Source organism: Pan troglodytes, chromosome 3 (assembly GCF_028858775.2).
Source record: "Pan troglodytes isolate AG18354 chromosome 3, NHGRI_mPanTro3-v2.0_pri, whole genome shotgun sequence".
NCBI lineage: Eukaryota > Metazoa > Chordata > Mammalia > Primates > Hominidae > Pan > Pan troglodytes.
Window position 1 is genome coordinate 85120685 of NC_072401.2, and position 27089 is coordinate 85147773.

The following is a 27089-nucleotide window of genomic DNA, read 5'->3' on the forward strand; positions in this document are numbered from 1 at the left end:
GTGTGGGTAGTAATGAATGAATAATTTTTTAAGTGTCTAGATTTTTGGCTTAAATTTGTAATAAAATGTTGATGATAACCATTCAAACATGAAAAGCAAATGACTAAGTAAAGATATTCCATGATAGTTAAATATGCAAAAGACTGAGAGGAAAATGATTTTTGAAGCTAAAATGCAAACGTCGTAATTGATAAAACCCCTGTGTACAGAGTCTTTTAGTTTATCCAAACAATCAGTATCTTTCTTCCATTCTATACTATGAAGAACACTTATGGCTAAGGAACAAGAGGAAATGTTTGATATTTCATTCAAATATTAAATAGATTAATTGAATGTAAGAATATAAGGATGAAGGTGGAGGCCCAAAGGAGGGGTGAAAAGAAAGAGTAAAAAAAAATGAAAAATGACTCTGGAGATACTGAGAAAATGATTACCAAAATATGATAAATGACTGCCATGAAAGAAAAGGAAGAATGAGCTTCAAGAGAGTAATTCACATATGGGCAGGCTTTCAAGTGAGAATCCTGGCCTTTACCAACAGATCTAAATTCCAGTTTCAGCTCCACCATTTCTCACTGGAGTGATTTCAGACAACTCCTTGAGGCAGAAAATCTTCATTAGTGTGGAGTTGTCGTATGCATTTCCAGAAATGAAATTTCCAAGAAAGAAAATCTGTGCAAAGAAACTAGCACTTAAAATTTTATATGAAAAGAAAGTCATAACATATTCTGTGGAATTATAGTTATTCTAGTATGATATAGCCTCGCTAAAGTGGTTTTAAGTGCAATAGAGTGAAATATATGGATCCTTGTGTGTTCTTAAATGTCTTTTAAGTCTTTTAAATGTCTTTTAAATGCAGCTTATACTTATTCATGGCTAAGACCTAGATTTATGACACTAATTAAATAAAAAAATATATTTTAATCAAAATTAAAAATACACCTCTAGAACTCTAAAGATAAACAGAGGAGCCTAAATTTTTGAAGATATACTGAAAGAATGGATCATAATCAAGAAAAAGAACTAAAGAGCCAAGAGATTTCTCATCAGCAATACCAGAAGACTATGGGGAAAATGTCTTCAAATCTGAAGTCAAGTATTCCTCCTAGAAGATTATACTTAGCCAAATTACCTAATGAGAAGAAGAAGAAGAATATAGCCTTGATATTGTTATTCTCTCAATTTTACAGATGGAAAAACAGGGGAAAAAACATTTTTGTGAACTTATTAAAGGTCATCTTGCTGATAGGTGCTGAAACCAAAACTTAAATCCCTGTGTTCTATACCCCTGCCTCCATTTTTAACTACCACATCTCTCAGATTATGAATGCAATATAAGTCAAAACAATGAACATTACTGTTGATAAATTTTTTAAAAGAAATGGAGAAAAAAAGAGGAGAAGAGAAGAGAGATACTACAGTAAATTGTGAGTTCATTGATAAAATCACATTAAGCAGAAAAATCTACTTTGTACCTATCACACACTTTCTGGAGTATTGTGGGTAGTGCCAGATGATTTTAAAGAAAATTTTGACACACTGAAGTACTTGATGCAGACAAACACACACACACACACACACACACACACAACTGTAACTTAAAAGCAAATCTTTTTAATTTACATAAGTTTACTGAGGAATTGAATGGTTATCTTATTTTAAAGGATGCTATATATAATCATGTTTGAATTTATTATGTATAGATGTAGTAGACAAACCATAACCAAGTAGTAGAAATTAAATGAAGGCAGATTTTCTCCAAATACAAAAGTTATCTAACATGGTAATGGATAGCTTATCACTAGACATGTTTAAGCAGAAACTTGTTAGTGCGTTCTCAGGCTCTGTAGGAGGTAGATTAAATTTATAGTTTTTTTTTATTTTCAAACATTTCATTAAGTCTATCAGTACTAAAATAATTTAGCCAGCTGAAGTCCGATGTTTCAAGAAATAGCCTTAGCTATTAATTCATTCAGTAAATACTCACTGAGCACTACCGTTCATTCCACCAATATTTACTCAGTGCCCATTGTGTGTTAAGCAGGGTTCTGGAAACTAGATATAATGGTAATAATGGTAAATAAGACAAAGTCATTGCCCTATAGTGTTCAACTAGCATAAATAGGACATATATTATATGCTAGATGAACAGGATACAGAAATCAGAATTCCTGCTCAATGAACATAAACTCTAGTAGTTTGTGTCAAGATAGCATATTAACATAAACAAGTAAACACAATAAAATGCTGTAATTGCTACTCAGAATTCTAGAGGAGGTACAGTGGGAGCAATAAAGAAGTTGCCATCAGTTGCAACTCTGGGAAAATATTGTATGTTCTCAGCTGTCATAGGCATAAGTTCAGGTCAGTATGAGTGAAGGATATATATACATCTAGATAGGTAGGTAGATGGATAGATAGATCTATATGTAATATATATCCTTACATCTGAGGAAAGGGTAGGCTATATGTTCTGTTAGGGGGTTGAGGATAAGGGTAAGGCATATTATACTGTAGCTGTATATATATATATATACACACACACATGTATATATGTATCTATATACACCCATATGTATACACATGTGTATATATGTTTATATACACATGTGTATACATGTATGTATATATGTATATACATGTATGTATATATGTATATACATGTATGTATATATGTGCATGTATATACATGTATGTATATATGTACATGTATATACATGTATGTATATATGTACATGTATATACATGTATGTATATATGTATATGTATATACATGCGTATATATGTATATGTATATACATGTATATATATACAGCTATATACATGTGTATATATATACAGCTATATATGTATATACGTATACATATGTATATATGTATACATATGTGTGTATATATATATAGAGAGAGAGAGACAAAGAGAGACAGACAGAAAGAGAGAGACAGAGAGAGAGAGAGAGAGAGACAGAGATAACATTACCATCTTGTGCCAAAGGTAGAGTCTCACAGTTTGGTAGAATTTTTTGTATATAGATTTCCTACATCTTTTAGGTGAACCTTTACTCTGGTTGTGTAAGATGTGGCATTAAAATAGAAACATCCTATTGAAGGCTATATAATTTAGTTTAATTTTGAAATCCTGAAATGTAGAAATCTTTTCCTCCCAGAAACAATGTATTCTGAGATTTGACATTTCTCCTTATTTGTTAGACAAATATTAAGTGACTAAAAAGTAATAGAGATTGTGCTATGCAATAGAGATACAGAAGTAAACTTAATATAGACCCTGCTCTCCAACCTATAGCTAGAATATAGGATCAGAAAGTTTATGATTATAAAATAGTGAGTTTAATATATATTTTAATAGTCATGTCAAGATGTGATTTGTTTCTCTAGATGGCTTTAAGACTGCTAGAATCAAGGGTTCTAGCCACTAGGTTAATCTTTAGGTAGATTTCTAGAACAATCACTAATGGCTGTACATTAGGTACAGTATGCTTAAGTACAGGGATATCATTCACCTCTTGATCATCCTAGATGGGTATAATTATAATAATAATTTTCCAGCACGTGTAATAGAGTGTGTTGAGTAAAGAATACCTGTTCCAGAAAAGAGCCATATTTACTAGCCCTGAGTAGCCCTGTTGGCTGGATTGAACTTAAGTATTAATTCAGATGCCTGTATTTTATAAACTAATTTGTTACCCTCTGCAGGTGGCTTATGAATGTATATTTGTCTCTGGAATTTCTTAGTAACAATTCATTTCCAAAATCATCAGATTGTCATTACTAGAGTAGACTGGACTGTTTTGCTTTTTCTATTCACTTATTTGTATTCTCTTAGTTTTTGAAGTGAATAGTCTAAGACAATCTTTTGTCAATTAAAATATTTGACACTCATTTCAGATCCCAAGGCTTAGAAAAATATATATGTTTCTGCCTTCAGAGGTATGAATTCCAATTTCTTTCTTCCACTTTTAAGGTCTTTTAATATGTTTTATAATTTAATAAGCTCAATATAATGCCTCCATGTTGCAATATTTTTAGCAGCCTTGAAGAATGTATCTGAAGCATAGATATCCCAAAGTCTCAGAGAGTGTGAATGTCACCACGATTTGTATTATTTTTCTAAGTCTAACTTATGTTCTGTCAGGCACTATGAAAATGAACTTAAAAATGGAGAAATCAATGATAATTTCAATATATTGTCTATTCAGTGTTCATTTTTTAAATAGACTATAATAAAAATTACATTTTCTTTCTCTTACTCCAAAAAGCACTCACATAGAAATGGTCACAAAATAACATTTACAATTTCTGGGCATTTATCAGCCTTCTGAAGATTTCATTGGATGGGTGGTTCGTAGTTTTCTAAACTCTGCTTTGAGGAACAAAGTTGGCCTGCTAAACATAACAAATAAACAACAAAGACAAAAATCTAAAAGTTGGCAAGCTATACTGTTTTATTTGTAGTATTTATTCTTTTATTAAAAATCAATCAAAAAGCTACAAAAATTTCAAATCTATAGCCAAAGGCATTAAGAAAAAAATCTGTTTTATAATTGTCTTTTTTTATCCTCTAAAAACATGCCACTGTACCAATTAATTTTTTAAATGTATTCTGATATTACTCTTCTTCATTAGCTATCTTATGTTTAATCTTATATTGAATCTAAATAAATAAACTATGCTCTGATATGATTGGCAATTGTCCAGACTCATTTTTGAAAGTAACAGAGATACACAGTGCTAAAAGCAATTTAAATTGCTATTTGTTTCCTATTTTAGATGTAATTTTGAAGAGATCTGTATCTTCAGCCCTACCAAGGAAACCATATAAAATAGACTATAAATGAAGCCACATTTTACTTCTTTCTCCTAAATCAATTTTTCACATCTCAAATTATAAAACCATTGATGTATAATCTTATTCATGCTCTGGTCTGTAGACAGAAAATTAATTTTACTTTACAGTTTGAGTTTTTACTCAACTTTATTTTTCTTTACTTGCTTTTTGAAAATATTTTCAATTGTTGCTGTTGTTGAAACATAAGAAAAAAATGATTTTCCCTAATGCCATGGTATATATATCAATTTACTGTGTAAGGTGGGAATCTAATTTTGTTTTCTTCTAAAAGAGCTAATTCGCATTTCAACACAACTTACTGAATAATTCTTGTATTTCTAAACTGATAATTCACTTTTATCATATATTGTATTTTTGGGATACATCTATATATTTGGGATCTTATTTTGAAAGCTTAATTTTGTTTTCACTATTTATTGCCACAATAAGGTTTTAATTACAGAAACTTTATTTTGTTTTCTTTTTATTCTTGCCAGAAAAAGTCCATCTAAGAATTCCCTTTTTAAATAGTATCTTATAAACTCTCATGTTGATTGTGCTACTTAATTTTAATGGTTTTAACCTGTTACACACAAAAGATTAGATTCTGATTAAACCTGTATTAAATGCATCAAAAATTTAGGAATCATACATTAACAATATTTTATAGGCAAAATATTTACTTTGTCTTTATTTTTTCTGTCCTTATGTTCCTCAGTAAAGTTTTTAGTTTTCTTCACGTAAGACATTTACCTTCCCTGTTATAGTTGTGCTTAATCATTTCATATGCTGTGTTGTCATTGTCAAATGAGTAAGTTTTTTTCTTCTGTTTTTATTTTTGATGAATTTGTATTGGTATTAGAAAGTTAGTATGTTTTTTAAATTAGCTTTATGTTAGGTTATCTACCATAATTTTTAAATTAAGGACCACAGTTATAGTTTTAGTTATGTTCTTGATTCATGGTAATTTTATCTGAAAATAGCACAATAGGATCTAAAATTTTTTTTCTGTTCACTTACTTATTCATTGATTTTTATTAAATTTGGCACAAACTATGTATCAGATTTGGGAGTAGGTGCTGGAGGTATCACATTACATACCTTTGGCTCTAAGGTATTTAAATACCTAAATACCTTCAAATTGCTTAAAGCTTAGAGAGGGTCATAAATAAATAAGTAATTAATTAAGATACAATATGATTAACTACATGGTAGAGTTAACCACAGGACAGATTGGAAGCATACAGGACACAGTTACCTAATATTCTAGGCTTGGTTCTCTTCTGCCATTTCAAGTTTTCAAAGCATCTCTCTATGTATGTTAAGTGATAGGTTCCACTGTATTTTCCTTTGTGCTCATAAAATAATCATAGAATTGAGTGGATTATCAATTCTCCTCTTTAAAACTCTGGAGGTTTAGTGCTTGCTTCAGCTGCACATATAATAAAATTCTGAAAGTTTAAATCTATAATGCTGTTATTTATCAGTCTTTTACTTATTTTGCTTTTCTACAGCTTTTGTACAGTGAAAAATTATTCAGAGCTACAACCCTAGAAAGGAACTTTTCTACAAAAGGGTTTAGTAGCTCAAACATGAAGGCAAAAAAGAGAGAAAATTTATTTACTTTTTGATTTTAGGTCTAAAATCAGTGATTTTTCCTACCCTTTGAAAAGCTAGTTCTTACAGTTTTTGACATAGAGTATATTGTATCTTCTACTCAGAAAGATTAGAACCTATACGTTTCTTTTCTGGAACTTTTCCCTGAAATACTGTGTTTATGAAAATGTGTTTGATGGTTGTAAATAAATACTACCTAACTTGTCATGAACAACAGATCACAGATAGGGCCTGTGGAGACAACATACATTTATTTACTAAAGAATATTTATTGAAACCCTGTGTGTGACAGACGCTGTTCTAGAAACCTGTGATATGTCCATGAACTAGAGATAAAACACTTTCTACCATTTTGGAGTTGGCACTCAGGAGGGAGAAATACACAGTAAACAATAAGCATAAATATATTAAATTGGAACTTATAAAATTATCTTTTTGTCCAAATGGGCAAATATAATTTAATGGGTTAATACTATTCCATCCTTTATCATTTATGTATAGGATTTTATAATTAAATTAGAGCTATGGTGATACGGTTAGGCTTCATGTCCCCCCCGCCAAATCTCATCTTGAATTGTAATCCCCACAATCCCCAAGTGTCGAGAGAGACCAGGTGAATGTAATTGAATCATGGGGGCAGTTACCCCTATGCTGTTCTCGTGATAGTGAGTTCTCAGGAGATTTGATGGTTTTATAAGGGGCTCTTCCCCCTTCTCTCAGCACCTTTCCTTCTTGTTGCCTTGTGAGGAAGGTACCTTGCTTCCCCTTTGCCTTCACCATGATTGTAAGTTTACTGAAGCCTTAACAGTTATACTGAACTGTGAGTCAATTAAACCTCTTTTCTTTACAAATTACTCAGTCTTGGGCAGTTCTTTATAGCAGTATAAAAATGGACTAATACATAGAGAAACAAATAAGCTGGGCAAGGAGGTGTGGAATTTGGATAGAAGAGCAAATAGTGATCAGACAGGCTTCAATGATTAAATAATATTTGAACAAATACTATAAGTGAGTGAAGCTTTCAGTCATGCCAAGTGAGGGTTGGGGAGATAAGAATTTGAAGTGGAAGACCATAATGTGGGGGCCTTGTAGTTACTTGTAGCCGTGTAGCTAGTTTTTTTTCAACTTTTATTTTAAATTCAAGGGATGCATGTGCAGATTTTTTACCTGTGTATATTCCAGGATGCTGAGCTTTGAAGTAGGAATAATCCCATCAGCGATATACGAATTATAGTACCCAATGGTTAGTTTTTCAACCCTTACCTCATACCTCCTTGCCCTCTCTAATAGTCCCCATTGTCTTTTATGTACACGAGCACCCAATGTTAGGCTCACACTTACAAATGAGAACATGGGGTATTTACTTTTCTGTTCTGCAAAAAACACAATTTTGTTGTTTTTTAATGGCTTTTTTTATGGCTATGTAGTGTTTATGTACCGCATTTTCTTTATCCAGTCCACCACTAATGGGCACCTATCAGTTGATTCTATCACTTTGCTATTGTGAACAGTGCTGCATGGAACATGTGAGTGCATGTGTCTTTTTGGTTGAATGATTTGTTTTCTTTTGGATATATACCCAGTAATGGGATTGCTGGGTTGAATGATAGTTCTGTTTTAAGTTCTTTGAGAAATCTAAAAACTGCTTTCCACTTTGGCAGAACTAATTTGCATTCTCATCAACAGTGTATAAGCATTTCCTTTTCTCCACAGCCTAGTCTATATCTGTTGCTTTTTGGCTTTTCAATAATAGTCATTCTGATTGGTGTAGGATACCTTGTTGTGGTTTTGATTTGCATTTCTCTGACGTTTAGAGGTGTGGAATATGTTCCCTATGTTTGTTGGCCACCTCTATGTCTTCTTTTGAAAAATGTCTGCTCATGTATTTTCCTACTTTTAATGGGGTTTTATTTTGTTGGATTTTCAATTGTTTAAGTTCCCTGTGGATTCTAGATATTAGATCTTTGTCAGATGCACAGTTTGCAAATATTTTCTCTCATTATGTAAGTTATCTGTTTACTCTTTGACAGTTGTTTTTGCTCTGCGGAAGCTCTTTAGTTTAATAAGGTCTCACATGTCCATTTTTGTTTTTGTTGCAATTTCTTTTCAGGACTGAGCTATAATTGCTTTCCTAAAGCTGACATTCAGAATGGTGTTTCCTAGGTTTTCTTCTAGGATTATTACAGTGTGAAGTTTTACATTTAAACCTGTAATCTATCATGAGTCAATTTTTGTATGTGGTGCAAGTTAAGGGTCCCATTTCAGTCTTCTTCGTATGGCTAGCCAACTATTCCAGCACCATTTATTGAATAGAGAGTCCTTTTCTCATTGCTTATTTTTGCCAAATTTGTTGAAGATCAGATGTCTGTAGGTGTGCAGTTTTATTTCTGGGCTCTCTTCTGTTCCATTTGCCTATGTGTCTGTTTTTGTACCAGTACCATGCTGTTTTGGTTACTGCAGCCTTTTCATATAGTTTAAAATAAGATAATGTGATGATTCTGGCTTTGTTCTTTTTTCTTGGAGTTGCTTTGGCTATTGGGCTCTTTTTTTGTTCCATATGAATTTTAGAATAGTTTTTCCTAGTTCTATGGAAAACTATTTTGTTAGCTTAATAGGAATAGCATTGAATGTGTAAATTGCTTTGTCCAATATGGCCTTTTTAATAATATTGTTTATTCCAATCCATGAACTTGAAATGTTTTGCATTTCTTTGAGTCACCTTTGAATTGTTTTAGCAGTATTTTGTAGTTCTGCTTGTAGAGATCTTTCAGCTCCTTGGTTACATGTTTTCCTAGGTATTATTTTTGTGGCTATTGTAAATGGGATTACATTCTTGATTTGACTCCTAGCTTGAACATTATTTTCGTATAGAAATTCTACTGAGTTTTAAACATTGATTTTGTGTCCTGAATTACAATGAAGTGGTTTATCAGTTCCAGGAGCCTTTTGGTGGAGTTCTTTGGGATTTTCCTGGTATAGAATCACACACTCTCTAAAAAGAGATAGTTTGATTTCTTCTTTTTCTGTTCGATGCCTTTTATTTCTTTCTCTTGCCTTATTGCTCTGGCTAGCATTTCTAGTCTTACGTTGAATAGGAGTGGTAGGAGTGGCCATCCTTGTCCTGTTTCAGTTATCAAGGGTGGTGCTTCCACCTTTTGACCATTTAGTTTGATGTTGGCTGTGATTTGTCATAGATGACTCTTATTATTTTGAGGTATGTTCCTTCAAGTCTTAGTTTCTTGAGGGTTTTTATCATGAAAGGATGTTGGATTATATCTAAAGCTTTTTCCACATCTATTGAGATGATTACGTGTTTTTTTAAATTATGCTCATATGATGAATCACATTTATTCATTTGCATATGGTGAACCAACCTTATATCCCAGGAATAGAACCTACTTGATTGTGATGAATTAACTTTTTGATGTACTGTTGGGTTCAGTTTGCCGTATTTATTTTGAGGGTTTTTGCATCTATATTCATCAAGGATATTTGCCTGTAGTTTTCTTTTTTCATTGTCTTTGGTGGGTTTTGGTATTAGGGTGGTGCTGGCTTTTTAAAATTAGTTAGAGAGGACTTAAAAGGCACAGAGTGGCAGGTTGGATAGATTAACAAGGCCCATCCATCTGCTGTCTTCAAGACACCTGTCTCAGAGGTAGTAATGCCCATCAGCTCAAAAAAAAGTTTAGAGAAAGTTTTACTGGGCAAACAGAAAGCAAAAAGAGCAGGTTCACTATGTTATATCAGATAAAATGACATTAAACCATCAACAGTAAAAATGGACAAAGGAGGGCATTGCATAATTATAAAGGGTGCAATTCAACAAGAAGACTCAGTTATCTTAAATTTATGTGCACCCAACATTGGAGCACCTACATTTAAAGATATACATCTAGAACTACAAAAACATTTAGACAGTCACCCAATCATAGTTGAAGATTTCAACATCCCACTGAAAGCATTAGCAAGATTGAAGGAGAAAAGTAAAGTAAAAAAGAAATTCTGTAATTAAATTTGACACTTGACCAATTGGAACTAGCAGATATCTGTAGAACACTCTTCCCATCAACCAGAGAATATACATTTTTCTCATCTGCACATGGAACCTACTCCAAGATCAACCACATGCTCAGCCATAAAGCACATCTCACCAAATTCAAAAAGGTCAAAATCATACCACCTATAGTCTTGGACCACAGTGGAATAAAAACAGATATCAATACCAAGAAGATCTCCTGAAACCATACAATTATATGGAAATTAAGCAACTTGCCCCAGAATGCCTTTTGGGTAAACAATGAAAGTAAGGGATAAATCAAAAAATTATTTGAAATAAATGAAGACAGAGACACAATATACTAAAGCCTCTGTTATGCTGCAAAAGCAGTGTTAAGAGGAAAGTTTATATGCTAACTGTGGGCCTGAAAAGGTTAAAATAATCTCAATTTAATTATGTAACATCGCACCTGGGGAAACTAGAAAAATAAGAACAAACTAACCACAAAACTAGCAGAAGAAAAGAAGTAACTAATATCAGAACAGAACTGAATGTAATGGAGACACAAAAATTTGTACAAAGAATCAGTGAAACCTTTTCTAAAATGATAAACAAGATTGATGGACTGAAAGCTAGATTAACAAAGAAAAAGAGAGAGAAGATCCAAATAAGCACAATCAGAAATGGCAATGGTGACATTACAACTAATCCCACAGAGATATAAAAGATCCTCTGATACTATTATGGACACCTTTATGCACACAAACTAGAAAATCTGGAGCAAATGCATAAATTCCTGGAAACACACAATCTTCCAAGATTGAATCAGTAAGAAATTAAAATCCTGAACAGACCATCACTGAGTTTCAAAATTGAATCAGTATTAAAAAAAAATACTAACCAAAAAAAAGCCCTGGGCCAGATGGATTCACAGCCAAATTCTACTAGGCATACAAAGAAAACCTGGTACCAATTCTACTGAAAGTATTCTAAAAACTTGAGGAGACACTGTTTATCCTAAGAGATATGGAAAACCCTCCAACTAAGATCCAGGGTTTTGAGCATAGATATGATATGACAAGATCTGTATATTAAAAACATCACTATGGGTGTTGTATTGATAATAGACTATGTTATCAATGCAAGGGCAGAATTAAAGAAACCCAAAGGAGACTTTTTAAAATAATTTGAGTCTTCCTGATGAATTTTACCTGTGATAAATTCTTCCTTTGCCACTTACTAATAGTAAGAACTTTGGCAAGTTATTTAAATCTCTCAGAAACTGAGTGATCTTCACTTATAAAATTAGGGTAAAATGCCTACCTTATAAAATCCACATTCATGTTTTCATTCATACAACAAATAATAATTGAGTGCTAACTTAGTGCCCATCACTTCTCTAGTCACTAGAGATGCATCCATAAACAAAACAAGAATCCCACACTCATGGAGAGTGGTAAGGATAGTGGTAAAGGACTCCACACTCGTGGATAGTGGTAAGGATTAATATGTTCAGAATCCTAGCGCAAAACTTCTGTCATTAGATCATTGTGAGTGAGTGAATTTCTTTAGTTTTGAACAAATTTTAAGATTCTTGAGAACAGAAAGTCAACATTTTGCTCCTACTTGACTGATGAATGAGTGGACTCTATTAAGCAAAGCAAATGTGAATTGAACAAAATCAATTTCTAGTTCAAGTGGCTGTGCAAAACACCACTTCTCACATGGAGATTTAGTGACATATAAACTGAATGTATGTGCCAAAAATTTACTAAGCAGAATTTTTTCATATTTGGCTTGACCCTGACAGGCCATAATGCTTGTTTCCTGGCTTAAGAAATGTGCATGAAAAGAGTATCAATTCATGTTCCCTTCTAGCTAAAAATTCCCCAATACTATATGTTTCTTAGAATTTTTTCATTCCATACTTATTACCATCATTTATACAGAATATTTCCCAAGTATTTCCAATTTACTAATATAATAATTTTTCTGTATTTCTAATGTTCCTTCTGACAAATATTTAAAATGTGCAGAATGTGCTAGGAAATCTATTGATTTACCTTCCCTTTTTTGTCATATGTCCTCTAGCATAGATTTTTGTCTATCACATATACATAAACATTTTACCAAATACGTAAGTAAATACTTATTCTATTATTGATCCTTCTTTTTATAGTCGTTATGTCACCACTTGTAGAATAGTATTCTGATAATAGTCTAATTTTAAAAATAATCATATATATAATGTATTTTAAATGTCAAAGCTTTGAGTAGAAGTATTGTTCAGTTGGAAAGTTTGTAGAACATGAGATTTTTGTAGAGTAACAACAAGTTAACAGAATATTTGAAGAAAATAAATTAAAATAAGATAGGATTTCTGATATCTCCAAAGGCAATGTCAAGAGAATCATCATTTCTATTTAATGATTCAAAATTATATAATTTAGTATCACCATCATAATTCACATATGAGAAAAAAAGAGAGGGAGATAGGAAGCAATAAGAAAAAGAAAGAGGGTGGGAAATGAGGTGGGAGGAATGGTGACAGGGAGGAAGAAGAAGAGAAGGAAAGGAAACAAGAAAGGAAGGAACTGAGTAACAATGAGGATGGTGTACATGTACATTTGTGTGTGTAGAATTTAGAATGACTGCATTAAAATATTAAATAGTAAGATGTATAATCATGTTAAAAATAAAGCATTGTGTACATTATTATAAGGTATTACCTTAGGAACATATATATTATTCAATTTATATGATTTCATAAAACTTTTGCTGATAAATGGCAAACTATAATGAGTTTCTAGTTAATGACAAGTGAAAAGAAAATAATATTCAAGAGTAGAGAAAAGATCAATAGACAATTGTAAAACCACATAATGGGTACAAAAAATAGAATGAATGAATAAAACCTACTACTTCATAGCACAATAGGGTAACTGTAGTCAACATAACTTAATTGTATATTTTAAAATAACTTGAAGAATATAATTGGATTATTTGTAACTCAGAGGATAAATGCTTCAGAGGATGAATACACCATTCTCCATGCTGTGCTTATTTCACATCGCATGCCTGTATCTAAACATCTCACATTCCCCTTAAATATATACACCTACTTTGTACCCACAATTTTTTTAATTAAAAAAATGAGTAAATGTAGTTGCGTTTGGAGCTGGAAAGATGAATTAGGTGACCATGCATGCCAGATTCTTCCTCACTCATGATTCTTTTTCATATCAAGCTTAATGACCCAGCGAAAAAAAAATTTACAGTAACCTCCACATGTTTTATTTCATATACCAAAAAAATGACTGAAAATGAACTGTTTCTAAAGTCAGGATATGTCACAAGGAAAGGAGGTGTTAGGTGAGAGGAGTTCATATACCTAATTATTGAATTTAACATATTATCCATCCTGAGCTTAATTCAGTTGAGCAGAGTAGAACCAAGCATTCATTGTGTTCAAGCTATGAGCGTTTATGTACATTTGAGTTATTAACAGTGCTCTTGCTGTATTATGTTTTGAGGAAGTAAATCTGCTCATTTCCTACCAATGCAAAATAAAACAATGGCAAAATGTCTTTGCTTTTCTAACTCTTTGTCAAAGTCTTTTGTTGTATAAGATTCTTTTCATTTTAAATTACAAAATTGCACTTAGACAAACCAAGCAAACCAATGTAAATACATAAATGACTAATTATGGGGTATCCCCTGGGACCCAGTGAAGGACTGATCAACCAAACATCAGGAAAGCTGGGGATGGGGCAGTCTTGGTGACAGAAATTCCTTCTCTTTCTCTAGCTATGCCAACGGGCTGCACTACAAATTAGCTATTGCTGCATTTATTGATTAAAATTCTCCACTGTCAGGAATGAAAGTCTGGCTAACCTTTTGGGGCTCAGGTGTCTACCCTATTCTAAACAACTTGGCCTGAGAAAGGACCTGGGAGTATAAACAGACCTGCTTAAGCAGCCTGCCTGTTGATTGCTTTCATACCAGGTCACAGTGTAGTTCAGTAGGTGGTCATACTCAAATGTGCCTATAAAACTAGACATTTCAGGAAGGAGAGTAAAGAGCTACTGGAACCTGGAGAAGAAAATAATTCTAGCCATCTAATTGGTTGAAATAGGACTCCTTCACTTGTTTTGCTTTTTGATGATAAAAAACAATCAATACAAAGGAAAGTGCATACACCGACTAACTTGTAGAGAATATCTATCACCTATCTATCTATCTATCTATCTATCTATCTATCTATCTATCTATCATCTATCTATCCATCCATCTATCTATCTATCTAACTGCTTACCTATTTATCAATACAGGTAAGTAATTTTAGAAAATTGGAGGATTATGTGTCTGGAGATAGTGTGATGTTGATCCAACCCATATTGGACATTCAAATTAATTATGGCGGTATAAATACAGTTACAGGTGAATCATGTTATGTAGTGTAATAACAATTTTTCTGAACTTAAAAATTTTTCCCTCAAGTAAATAATTGTCCTTTTAAAACATCCCCTTTGTTTTGCATGTACTAGTAATTTAAAATAATTTCCAAATTTTCTCCAAATCTCCTAAATGTACAGGCAGCCAAGATATGAAGTTATAGGGCTATTCAGAGTGCTGGGACTGTCTTCTACCACATTACAAAAAAACAGTAGTGTTTATATTTATCTGTATCATTCTTCCATCAGCCTCAGCAAACTGACGTTTGCTTCATTTTCTTTTGTAAGCCAGTTTGGTTTTTTCGTTTTCTTTTTTTCTTTTTCACTTTAATTTTCTTTCGCAAGTCAGTTTTAGAGACCACCCACCTCTGCCAATGGTGCATCTGTTTGTTGATCTTGTATCAATAATTTGCCCAGGCCTTAATTAGCAAGTATCATTCTGCCAGCTTCCTTCTCTTTGTTTGTGCTTTGGATTTCCGAAGTCTCCTTGCTTATAAAAAATGGAGTTTGGGAATCTGGTTTTCTATCTCCTTGCTACTTTTGGTTGATTTCTGAAAAAGGAAGGATAGCGTGCCCACTTTACCGTTTTCAAGAGGAAGTTCTGAATTACCTTTTATAAATCCAGTAATGTTTAATATATATTCATTACCTAAGGGTTTACAGAAATATAAACCTTAAAAGTTTGATGAGGAAACTGTGGCTCAAAGATTTGTAAGGATTTGTACAAATCCCACATTACCATTAAAAGATTAATACTAATACTTAAGGCTTCTATTTTCCATGAGCTTTCTTCTGGGGGCTGCTTTAGTCATCTTTGCATCCCCAGCATCCAGAAATGCTGGATGCTCAGCACACAATAAGCACCTAATAGACATTTGTCAAATGAAGTTTAATAAAATAATTGTTATAATTGTTTAAAGAGTGTTAAAATCCCAACTAGAATGTAGTTTACATAAGGCAAAATAACCAATACATATAAATAGGTGTTTTATTTTATAATAATTACAGGAATGTAATGCAATGAAAATTAGATACTATTTCATATCCAATAGATTGGAAAAAGGGATTATGTGACTACACTTAATAATGTATTATGGCTATATGTAACGTTGTGTTATTCAAGGATACATAGGTATATGCTAAAATGTAATAACCAACTAAGATTAGTTAATGTAACACATTAGTTATTACATTTACAACAACACGGCAATAAATTCATCTTAACATTTATAATATCTGAGGATGGAGAAGAATGTAGAGCGTTTTGTTTCTTAAACTGTGTATTGGTTTCATAGACAGTTGATGATTACATCATTATCTACTTTTTAAGAGTTTCTAAAATACTTCATAACTTCCTTTTACTACAACCTCTATGTATGTTTTGAGTAGGAGTCATTTCTCTAAGTAACTGAAATATAATGTGGTATGATCATTGATACATTTGAATCATCATAATCATTTCACATGTGAATATAATAATTATATGAAATTTTTGGCACTAAGTAGCTGGGAGGCCTTAATGAAGTCATTTATGTGTTTAGAACTCCAGTTTCCTTATTTTTTAATATAAGGAGTAGGACATGAAGATATCTAAAAGTGCTCTTACTTCAAACACTCTATGTTCCTAGAAATGCTTAGTGTAACGTATATAGAACTTTGGTAGAGATTACATGTAGCTAATCATAACTTGAATTTGGCTCCTGATTGCTATATAAAAATATATAAAATATCAGTTTTGAGAAGGTACCTATACTTTTTGTTTCATTCTAACCACTTATGCTTTTTCTCAGCTACCTAAATGAGCACTAATAGGGATAGCAAAACCACCCAGTCAATTGTGTTTATTAGTATGAAATAATAGGAGTAGCAAAATGACACTCAAAATTAACTCTAGTCAATGGCATTCAAATGACAGGAATAATAGTGGTAGTCATGATTTCTGAACATATTTATTTATTTTTTAATTATAACAGGCAAAAATTTGGATTTCTTGATTGAGTATATCTACCTATTATCTGGATTTTATATTAATTCTCTGATTAATTTGCTATTAAAATATTGTTAGCCCCACTTTTAAAAAATAGGGCTATGATAACCTCAAATGGTAACAATATGAATAACCAAATTTTATATTTATTTTAATAAACATGGTGGAACTTTTCCCTGTGCGGAAATAATGACCAATTAACTAACCCAGAAGTTTTTATGAGGAAGTACCAGTGACAAATATTTATTATATTTACTATCCAGTGAATTTTTTCTGTACATATACTCAGTACAAGTAGCAATTATCATTTTTTCCAATGAAGTATGTAAATGGCCTCATCAATCAATTTCACTTGCAATTATGTTTTTTTCACACTGTGGGGAAAATAGTCTATCACTATTCCTTCAGGGTTTACTCACATTCCTCAGGCACCTTATTAAGCTACTTTGAGTTTCATCTCTGGTTTCTTAACAGATTAATGGAAGAAGCTCCCTCCCATGTCAGAACCAGGAAATTTGCAATAACCTTTATATGAACTAAATACAGGGTGACTAGATCATTAATCATCCAAAGTAGGCCATTTTGTGATGAGAAGCTGCTATTAAAAATCATTTTGGGGCAACAGGTGTAAACCAAGATTTTCCTTGGCAAACCTCAATGAATGTTTAATTTATGCATGAAAAATAGTTAATATTAATTGACTGACTTGCTATAGGCATATATTTTTTTCTCTAGTAATAAGGATGGATTTTCTTCATAATTTTATGGCAAAGCATGCCTTGTCTTTACTTAAATTAACCCTTTGTTATTATTTTGAAACTCTTGTTTGTTATGTAGAAGAGTAATATAGTTATTAAAGGTTTTTTTCCCACATACAGTAATTTCCTGTCATCAAAGAAATTTGTATGATACATTAAAATAGCTGAGTTTAGTAAGACAAAAAGAAATAATAATCATATACTAAATGACTCAAAGATTTTCTTTAGTAAATAAGTACAGGTTGCAATTGAATGTGAGAAGAAGTCTTTGAGAAACAGATGTCAAGATGGCCTTAGACTTGTAAGAGAGAAATGCTTGGGAAACATAAATGAGAGGAGGAGGGAGTTGCAAGAGAGGCTTCAGGTAACAAAGATGTTTGAAACGTATGAAAGTAGAGGGGGAAAGAAGTAGTTTGGATCAAAAGAATCTGAGTGCAATACCCTTCTAAGAAAGTTTTGGCCAGGGAGGTAGGAATCCTCCAACACAAATTGCCCTTCAGAGGGGCTCCTAGTCTGACAGGAACGGATCTGAATTAATATTCCTACTATGTTCAGTTATTGACAGAAAGCAGCCTGAGACAGCTTGGGTCTGGTGCAGACTCAGGGCTCATCCTTAGTACTGGCAGGCAGCTATGTTTTCACAGCAGGAGAACCAAGTGGCAAATTTTCAGGGATGCCACAATAATTTTCTTAAGAGAGTATGATATTCTACCTCTCTCTAAAATACTCTATTTAGTTATTCATTTTATAATTAGAAATTTATTTCAGAGCGTTATCTGGTATATAAGAAGATGTTCATTCTTAGGTAGGCATTCACGTCGAATTCACTCCTTTTCATTTATTTACATTATACAATGTGTACATGAAGATTTCAGGATACTATTAGCATGCAAAAATAAATTTTCTATTGTCTCACTAGTATAGAATGTTGAGTGTATACATTATTCTGTTTTTCCATCAAGTCTTTTATGCTACTTTATACATAGATGACAATTAAAGCAAACTGTTTTCTGTTATTTTTCATGTAATATTAAATTATGAAAATAATTTGATGTTTTTACAGACTCTTAACAAGCAATAGATGTGTACTTTTTGTTAATAAATCATTATTTAAACATACTCTTCTTGTTAAAAAAGTTATATAATCATACGTAATACCATGATAAGCATCTTAATGTCTGATGCTTTTCTGTGTCATTGGATTGAAAATGTTTTCTCCTTTATTAGAAAATGAGACCATCTAGATCAAGATTATAATTTCATTTGTCTTTGTATTCCTAGCACTTAGCACATTTTTAGTACACGATATTATCTCTATAGATGGACAAAAACACTGGGTCAGAGATTGAGATCACAGTGCTTTTTTTGTCATATAGTGTGCGACTCCTTGAGTTTATGATTCCACCTTCTCTGGAGTCAAGGGCTGAGACTACCCTAGCCACATACAATCCAAATGTGTCTGCTAATTATGTACCATAGGTTTTGTTGTGGTCTTGTGAATTAGGAAATTCAAAACCGAACCACCATAGATTATTCAATAAAGGTATACATTGTGCCAGGAAAACTTTAAGGAAGCAGAAAATATGTCTTCAAATTAAATCAACATTATTTTAAATTCTGGGTCTATTGTTTAATAGCTGTGTGTCCTGGAATTCTATAATCTTTTATTTTCTCATTTTTAAGGTAGGTATATTAATTTTTAATAAATTCTCAGAGTATTATTTTTAAAAAATCATACCTGTTTCTTCCAAATAAATATTTATCCAAAACATGTAACTGCTACAAAAATCTCCCAGCTTCCAAAAAACATCAGGACATGAAACACACTATACGTGCTATGTTTTTAAAATTATGAAGTACTTTTTAATCACCAAGATAACACCAACGTAATATTCAAAGTAATTAATGAACATTCTGAGCATAACTTAGATAGCTTAGAGAAAAGGTGTAGATAAATTACCTATAATGAAATTTCTTTTATGTTATTGCCGAAACTGAGGAAAGATAACTTTATAGTATTTTTGAGGTCAATTTTCATATTACCTCCCTACTACCTGAGAAAAGGGCAATATAAATTAGTATCACCATGTGGATTTTAGATTATCAAAATATTGCCACCATAAAAAAAAAAACAGAAAAAGCTTTTTTTTTTTTTTCTAAAATCTTCCATTTGATTGCAATCATTATTCAAGGAAAGATAAACTGTTTATATGTGCAGTGGCTTGCCATACCCACCAGATACTTCATTCTATAAAACTGAAATTTAGAGGTGAATGAAAACCTAAAATTTAAGTTGTTGCCAATATCTCAACAAGTCTAATTAGGAAATAAAACATTCCAGAAGCACACACCAGCAGGGATTCTTAATACTTCAGTATTTTTTTTACTTTTATTTTAAGTTCAGGGGTACATGTAAAGGTTTGTTAAGTAAACTTGTGTCATGGTGGCTTGTTTTACAGCTTATTTCATCTCCCAGGTATTAAGCCTAGTCTCCATTAGTTATTTTTCCTGATCCTTTCCCTCCTCCCACCCTCCCCACTCTGATATGCCACAGTGTGTGTTGCTCCCCTCCATTTTTCGATGTGTTCTCATCATTTAGCTCCAACTTATAAGTGAGAACATGTGACAACTCAGTATTTCTAATTCCTCAGCTTATATGTACTTATTTACTTGGAGAAAATAATAGGAAATTATTTGAAGGAAATCATATAACAAAATTTCTATACTGTACACAAGATAAGTAGAGCAAAATAATTACTGTAATGATGTACGTAAGTAAAAATATGTTAACTAATATGTTCTCCAGGAATCTGCATAGGGTTATAAGTGAAACTTTGTGTACTTTAAAATAATGCATCCTTAGAAGTACAGGCTCAAAGTATTTTTACTCATATATAAACGTATCTCAAATTGAAACAATGTTATAGTGTGCTCATTGCATACTGCGGGTATCAGAGCCCCAGTTCTACCAGAGTAACAGTGTTACATTGGTCAAGTTAATCCAATTCTCACAGAGTTTTTCTTCATTTGCAAAGTAAGGGAATATAATAATAGTAGAAGGACCATGGGTTTTAGGGTCTGAGAACTGGCCTCTGACTACTAGAAATCTTTCTTGAGGTTGCATAAAAAGCACATTCTATGTACTTCAGTGATATACTTAACTTGAGGGGGCCAGAATTGTTTCGGCAGAGATTTTGCTAAGATTGTTTAACTAAGGTGTTGGTGGTGGGAGAAACTGGTGAGATTTGGAATAGTAGCACTGAGGCGTATGTTACTTAACATCTCTCAATTTGTATTCTCAAAGTGTTACAAATAAAATTGACCATCCCGAGGCAATCTGCCAAGACACATTAGGTTATGCTGTGGTAACAAACTACTTCCAAATCCCAGTGGCTTCCAACCCTAAATATTTATGTCTCACTCAGATTACATGTCCATTGTAGTTCAGCTGTGGCTCTGTCCAAGTCACCTTCACTCTGAGAGCGAAGTAATGGAGTAGCCTGTGAGTATGGCTGAGTATCACCTGGCAGAAGGACAAGAGAGATGTAATAAACTTCACTGACACTAAACCCACTGCTTGGTAGTGATGCATGTCAGTTATATACCATTAGCCCAAGTCAATCACAGGGTCAGACCTGAGTTCAACAGGACAGGGATGTATAATCCTCCTGCTGGAAGGAGTATTGCAAATTACAGACAAGTTAAAAGTTAGTGGGGTGAGAAGCATAATTATTTCACAAGAAGAGGAGAAACATTGTTAATAATACACTGTTATTAATCCGTGGAAGATAACTATTAATATAATTATTATAAAGATGAAATAATATAGTAAATTCTTTGAAAGTAAAATTTTAATTTATGATGTTAAAATCTCATAAAAATTTTTATGACAATATAAGGATTTTTACTTCACAAGCATCTTCATAAGCATCTTAACAAAAATATTTTCACGAAACACAAAATAGAGGGCAATGTGAATCTGATGATACAATGAAGTGCCCCAACCCCCCAACCATTGTACAGATAGCCTACAAAGCAGATGTGATATCCAGGTTTTTATAGCTGATGTTTGGGAAATGGAACTGAAAATTCAGGATTTGTTTGGCCACTCCACTTTCTTTCACAAAATGAGAAGGCAAGCACTAAAAAAATACCAAAGAGGTGGCAATCAAAAGTAGTAATACTTCTCTCAAGACCAGGGTAGTCCAACATAAACATCTCGGACTGGCATGTTCTCTTGTATTCTCATGCTTGATGTATTTCTTAGCAATTCAAATCAGCTTGAGAGGTTACGGATAAAAGGAGTTGGGGCTGCATTTGCTAAGGTGTTTAGATTCAAAGCAAAAGAGGTCTGAATAGATACTGTAGAAAGCATTAAGTATTTACTGTTTGAGGGAAACACATCTTTGAAATATATGTGAATAATCTGGAAAATTACAGATTTACTTGATTTTACCAATGTTAGTGTTTAGTTTTTTGGACCCCTTTTCACTGGAGCATGAGGGATTTCCTAAAATGGGTGTGTTGTTAAGTCTAGAATGACCTTACTCAAAAGAAGATGGCGTTACTTATGGGCAATAAAGAGAAGAGTAATTTATTACCTTTGATGAATTGTTGATGAATATCTTTATTACTGGATGTTTCTATCACAATTCAGAAGTCAGCTGAATCTTTTCACTTTTAAGCACACAGGTGTATCAGAAAGCAATAGTTGGAGAGGCAATGTTTGAGTCTCAGTTTTGCTAATAAATAGATTTGTGTTTTGGCTATTTTTCTGTGGTCCTTGGTTTTCTCAGTTATAAAATAAAGGAAGAGAGTTATTTGATCTCCCCAATATCACTTCTAGTAAAATGTGATAGTTATGCCTCCTCCCAAATATATGTGCAAGATCAGTCACCTGTTGATAATTTGATGATTATAAAATCTTTGACAAAGTTCTTGGAAAAAGATGGCTGGGTTCTTCCGACTTAAAAGAAGTGAGCAACAGTATGTACAACAAGCATGTTTTCCTTTTTATTCAAACCTTTCTTTACTCAATTTTTCTTAATTCTTGTTTTCTACACATCCATTTTTTGTACATTTTACCAGACGAATTATTACATCTTTTCCTGTAATTCTTTACCTTTTAATTTTAATTTTTGGTTGTGATGGTTTAAGGTCACCACATATGGGTGCACAGATTTTATGTTATACAAATTTAGGGGACACCAGTCATATTTCGGTGGAATAATTTTTATGAATGTTAACGACAGTTGTGGGAGTGGTCAAAATTTACTTTATTATTTTAATATTGTGTATTTCTTGCACAGAATTCTCATTTTTTGCGTATTATATCAGGGCACTTTGTATGACAAATGTATTGGTCTTACTAAATGTAATGTTAGTGTAATACCTTTTTGTCTGCCATTATTACTTTCTTACTCAATTGTAACATACTTAAACTATACTTTTATACATGATTTGATTGAACCTTCCGCCATCCATTTTTTTCTTTGAATTATTTAGTGTTGATAAGGCAGACGATGAAGATGATGAGGATTTAACGGTGAACAAAACCTGGGTCTTGGCCCCAAAAATTCATGAAGGAGATATCACACAAATTCTGAATTCATTGCTTCAAGGCTATGACAATAAACTTCGTCCAGATATAGGAGGTAAGTTTGAGTTACCATTCTGGGATTTTGATGACCATTAAACATATCATTACTGGTACTATTTTAATCATTATTTCTTATTCCTTGAGTGTCTGATGTATGTCAGAGGATCTGCTGAATTTGAAGATTATTGGTTAGAATGGTCACTAATGTTTTGAGGAGTTCACAGTCTGAAATAAGAAAAAAGAAAAAAATTAATGTAATTATTTTCCAACTGCTACAACAATATCTGACAGAGTTTTGATAAAACTGCCTAAGACTGAGAAATATTTCATAAAAGAGCTAATATTTGAAAGATAAGATACAGAATAATGACAATTTTTATAAATAATGAATATTTTATATTCTCATTTCCAAAATTATAATTTTTCATGCCATATTGCACTGGGTAAGATTAGAGTATAACGTTGAATAATCTCAAATTGTTCCTGATATCTGGAAAGGTAATCCCTATTTCACTAGTAGGTATGATGCTTGCTTAAATGTTTTTTTTAAGGACACTTTTTTTGGTTAACTTCTCTTCTTATTTTGCTAGGGTTCTTTCTTTCCCTACACATCTACAAGTATGTGTGATGTGAAAACACAGTCTTCAAAACAGGTTTCTTTCTGGGTAGAGAAAAATATCAGAAAGCTAGACAGAAGTGTGTTTAAGAAACTGAGGAGTGATAGGGAAAAGAAATAAAAGGGAGAATTTTGTGCTCAACCCTGGCATCATATATTAGTAGTATTTGCTATGTATCTATATGGGCAGTGAATTTCTTGCATTTAATTAATATTTGTTTTATTTTAGTATTTTGGAAGCTTCCTGTTTTTGTTCTAGTTTTACCTTCGTACTTTTATCTTAATAGCCTTAGTCTTTCATTTATTAGCCCTTTACTCGGGATTCTCAGTTGTTATTGATATTATTTAACTCCCACATACTGTCCATACAACAATTAATGATATTTTTCTATTTTCTTTTTTCCTTCTCCTTTGCTTTATTATTTTTAATTATATATTTTCTGCTTTGTCACAACATGTAATATTTGTAAATTTGTTTAACACCATTTTCCCAATCTTTGCTTTAGTCTTTAGGCTCTTTCAATATATGCTGGAGGCTACACTCTTTAGGAAACTAACACAAGAACACAAAACCAAATACCACCCATTCTCACTTATAAGCGGGAGCTAAATGATGAGAATTTATGAACACCAAGAAAGGAATAACAGACACTGGGTGGGGGGTGGGAAGGAGGAGAGGAGCAAAAAAGATAACTATTGGGTAATGGGCTTCATACCTGGGTGAGAAAATAATCTTTACAGGAAAACCCCTGTGAAATGAATTCACTTATGTAACAAACTTTCATTTGTAACCCCGAACCTAAAATAAAACTTAAATACTAATTTAAAAAATTCTCATCATTGGTATATTTTGCTAAAGTTATTTTAGTCATCTCTTTATTGAGTAGATTTTTCAGAAAGTTGTTGCATGTAAAATTATTTTTTCTATTGATTTGAAACTTGAAGGACATAGTGGCTACATAGAAAATCCTCAATTTATGTTTTCTTTCACTGACTTTTCACTTTAATAGCCTAATTGCGCTGGTAACTTGCTTTGTGTGTTATTTTTGAAAAGTCTAATGCCAGTCTATTATTCAGTCCTTGTAATTTACTTAGTCTTTTTTTTTCCTCCTGGAAGCCTTTAGGATTTTTTAAGAAAGGTTTCAACTGAAGTCTTTACTTAGTATATGTTTCAGAGCTGTTCAATTTGGGTAGCCGTTTTTCTAGACATTGATACATTTTTTTCAAAATGTAATTTCAGGTTTTCTTTTCAACCTTGGGAAAATGTATTTACTTCTGTATTTATTTATTTAGGAACATAAAGTTGCATATTTGTTCTGTTACATTGTTTTGGTTTTCTTCTTCATGAATTCCCACTATAGGTATGTTAGTCACACTTTGCCTGCCTTGTATTTGCACAATATTCTCTCTGACTTTCTGACTTCTCTTCATCTCATTTGTATTCTCTTCATTATTTTCCTGCCTATTATTAAACTGTTTTTAGTTGATTCATTGGTGACCATCAAATTTTGTCTTTTTCTTCTATTTTTTAAAGTTCAACCAATTTTTTATTTATTTCTTACTTTTTGTGTATTTGTGTGTGCGTGAGAAATGTATTTATCTTGCTTAGTTTCTGAATTATTTTATTCAAGGTGATTTTTTCTTATTCCTAAATTTTTGTTTGAATATACTTCACTGTGGGGAGTATTTTCTTACAGTTTCTTCTGCTTATTATTTTGTGTGGGAATTTTCCACAATTGATTTGTATTGGATCTTCATATCTTAATTCTGCAATAATTATTTTATCCTTTTAATTTTGTGGTTTCTGGGTGTTCTACAAGATCTTAGCTTATTGATGTATTTTAATGTCACGATAGCAAAGTTCAGATACTTTGGATTTGATTGTGGTGTTGGGGTGTATTTATTTTGTGGTCGGGGAGAAATTCTGTTACTTCCAATTCATTGATTCTTCTTTTCCTTGTAGAAGCATGAGGTACTCCCCTTGACTTTTCCTTGTCACTATACTATTTCCTAAGCTCACTTCTGTTTTTGTTTTTGACATTTTTCTTGGCCCAGAAACAACCTATTTTGAACATCACTCTTTGACATCACACATACTTGTAGATCCTTTTCCTCTTAGTTCTTGTGCTGGTCTCCAAATACATGTTTAAATACTTTCATATTAACGGTACATTTACTTTCTTCAGTGAACTCTGGGATCGACCTTAGGCCCATCACTGACTCCCTTCTGTCTTCTACAGAGCCTATTTCAGGCTGCTGTGCCCACCATAAACTGTTGCCTTAGAGTAGAGATGAGACAATGTTTGAAAGATTTCTTTCCAGATTTGGTATTTGGGGTTTTATTTGTTTGCTTGTTTGACATTTACAGTCATTTTGAAGTGTGGGCATTTTTTGTCTTTAAGTTATACTGAGAACTTAATTTTTGTTTACTTCTACTTTTCTCTTTTTTTATATACATTTTTGAAGGAAATATTGGGAGATGAAGACACAGGGAATTTATGTAAATTTTCTCATGTACTGCTTTAGACTTTTACGATTTATTTCTTTGTAATTTCTTCTTTGTCACATGCAGTAGTTAGTGAATATTGTTTAATTTCAAAAATTAGCCTGTGTTCTAGGTATATTTTTGTTATTGGTATCTACATTAATTTAATCTGGGTCTGAAAACATAAACTTAAGTCAGATTTATAATTCTTGTTGCTCAAATGTATAGATGTATAATCCTATACATCTACTGAGAGAGGTGTGTTAAAAATCTCTGACTACAATGATTGACTTAGCCTTTAAAAATTTTTAGTCCAGTAAGATTTTGCTTTATACATATTGAAACCGTTTTAGGTACACACAAATTTTGGATTGTTTTGTCTCCTTTTTTAAAAAAAGTTTTACTTTTATTTTTATGGATACATAGTGGATGTATATATTTATGGGGTACATGAGGTATTTTTATATACACATAGAATGTGTAATAATCACATCAGGATAAATGGGGTAGTCACCTCGAGTATTTATCATTTCTTTTTGGTACGAACATTCCAGTTATACTCTTTTGGTTATTTTTAAATGTATGATATATTATTATTGACTGTAGTCACCCTGCTATGCTATCAAATAATAGATATTATTTATTGTATCTGACTATATTTTCATACACATTAACCATCCCCACTCCCCTACCTCACTACCCTCTGGTAACCATCATTCTATTCTAACTCT

At 32.3% G+C, this 27089-nt stretch overlaps 1 protein-coding gene across 2 annotated transcripts in view; it reads left to right on the forward strand.

Annotated features, from left to right (window-relative positions):
- Positions 1 to 27089, forward strand: part of GABRG1 (gamma-aminobutyric acid type A receptor subunit gamma1) — an 86639-nt gene that overhangs the window by 3361 nt on the left and 56189 nt on the right. For both annotated transcript variants that reach the window (XR_010156621.1, XM_526775.6), the window contains exon 2: positions 23164 to 23312. Coding sequence is in view for 1 of the 2 variants with exons in the window: in XM_526775.6 (XP_526775.2) it covers positions 23164 to 23312 (149 nt within the window). In the remaining variant the exon portion in view is untranslated. The remainder of the gene's footprint in view (positions 1 to 23163; positions 23313 to 27089) is intronic.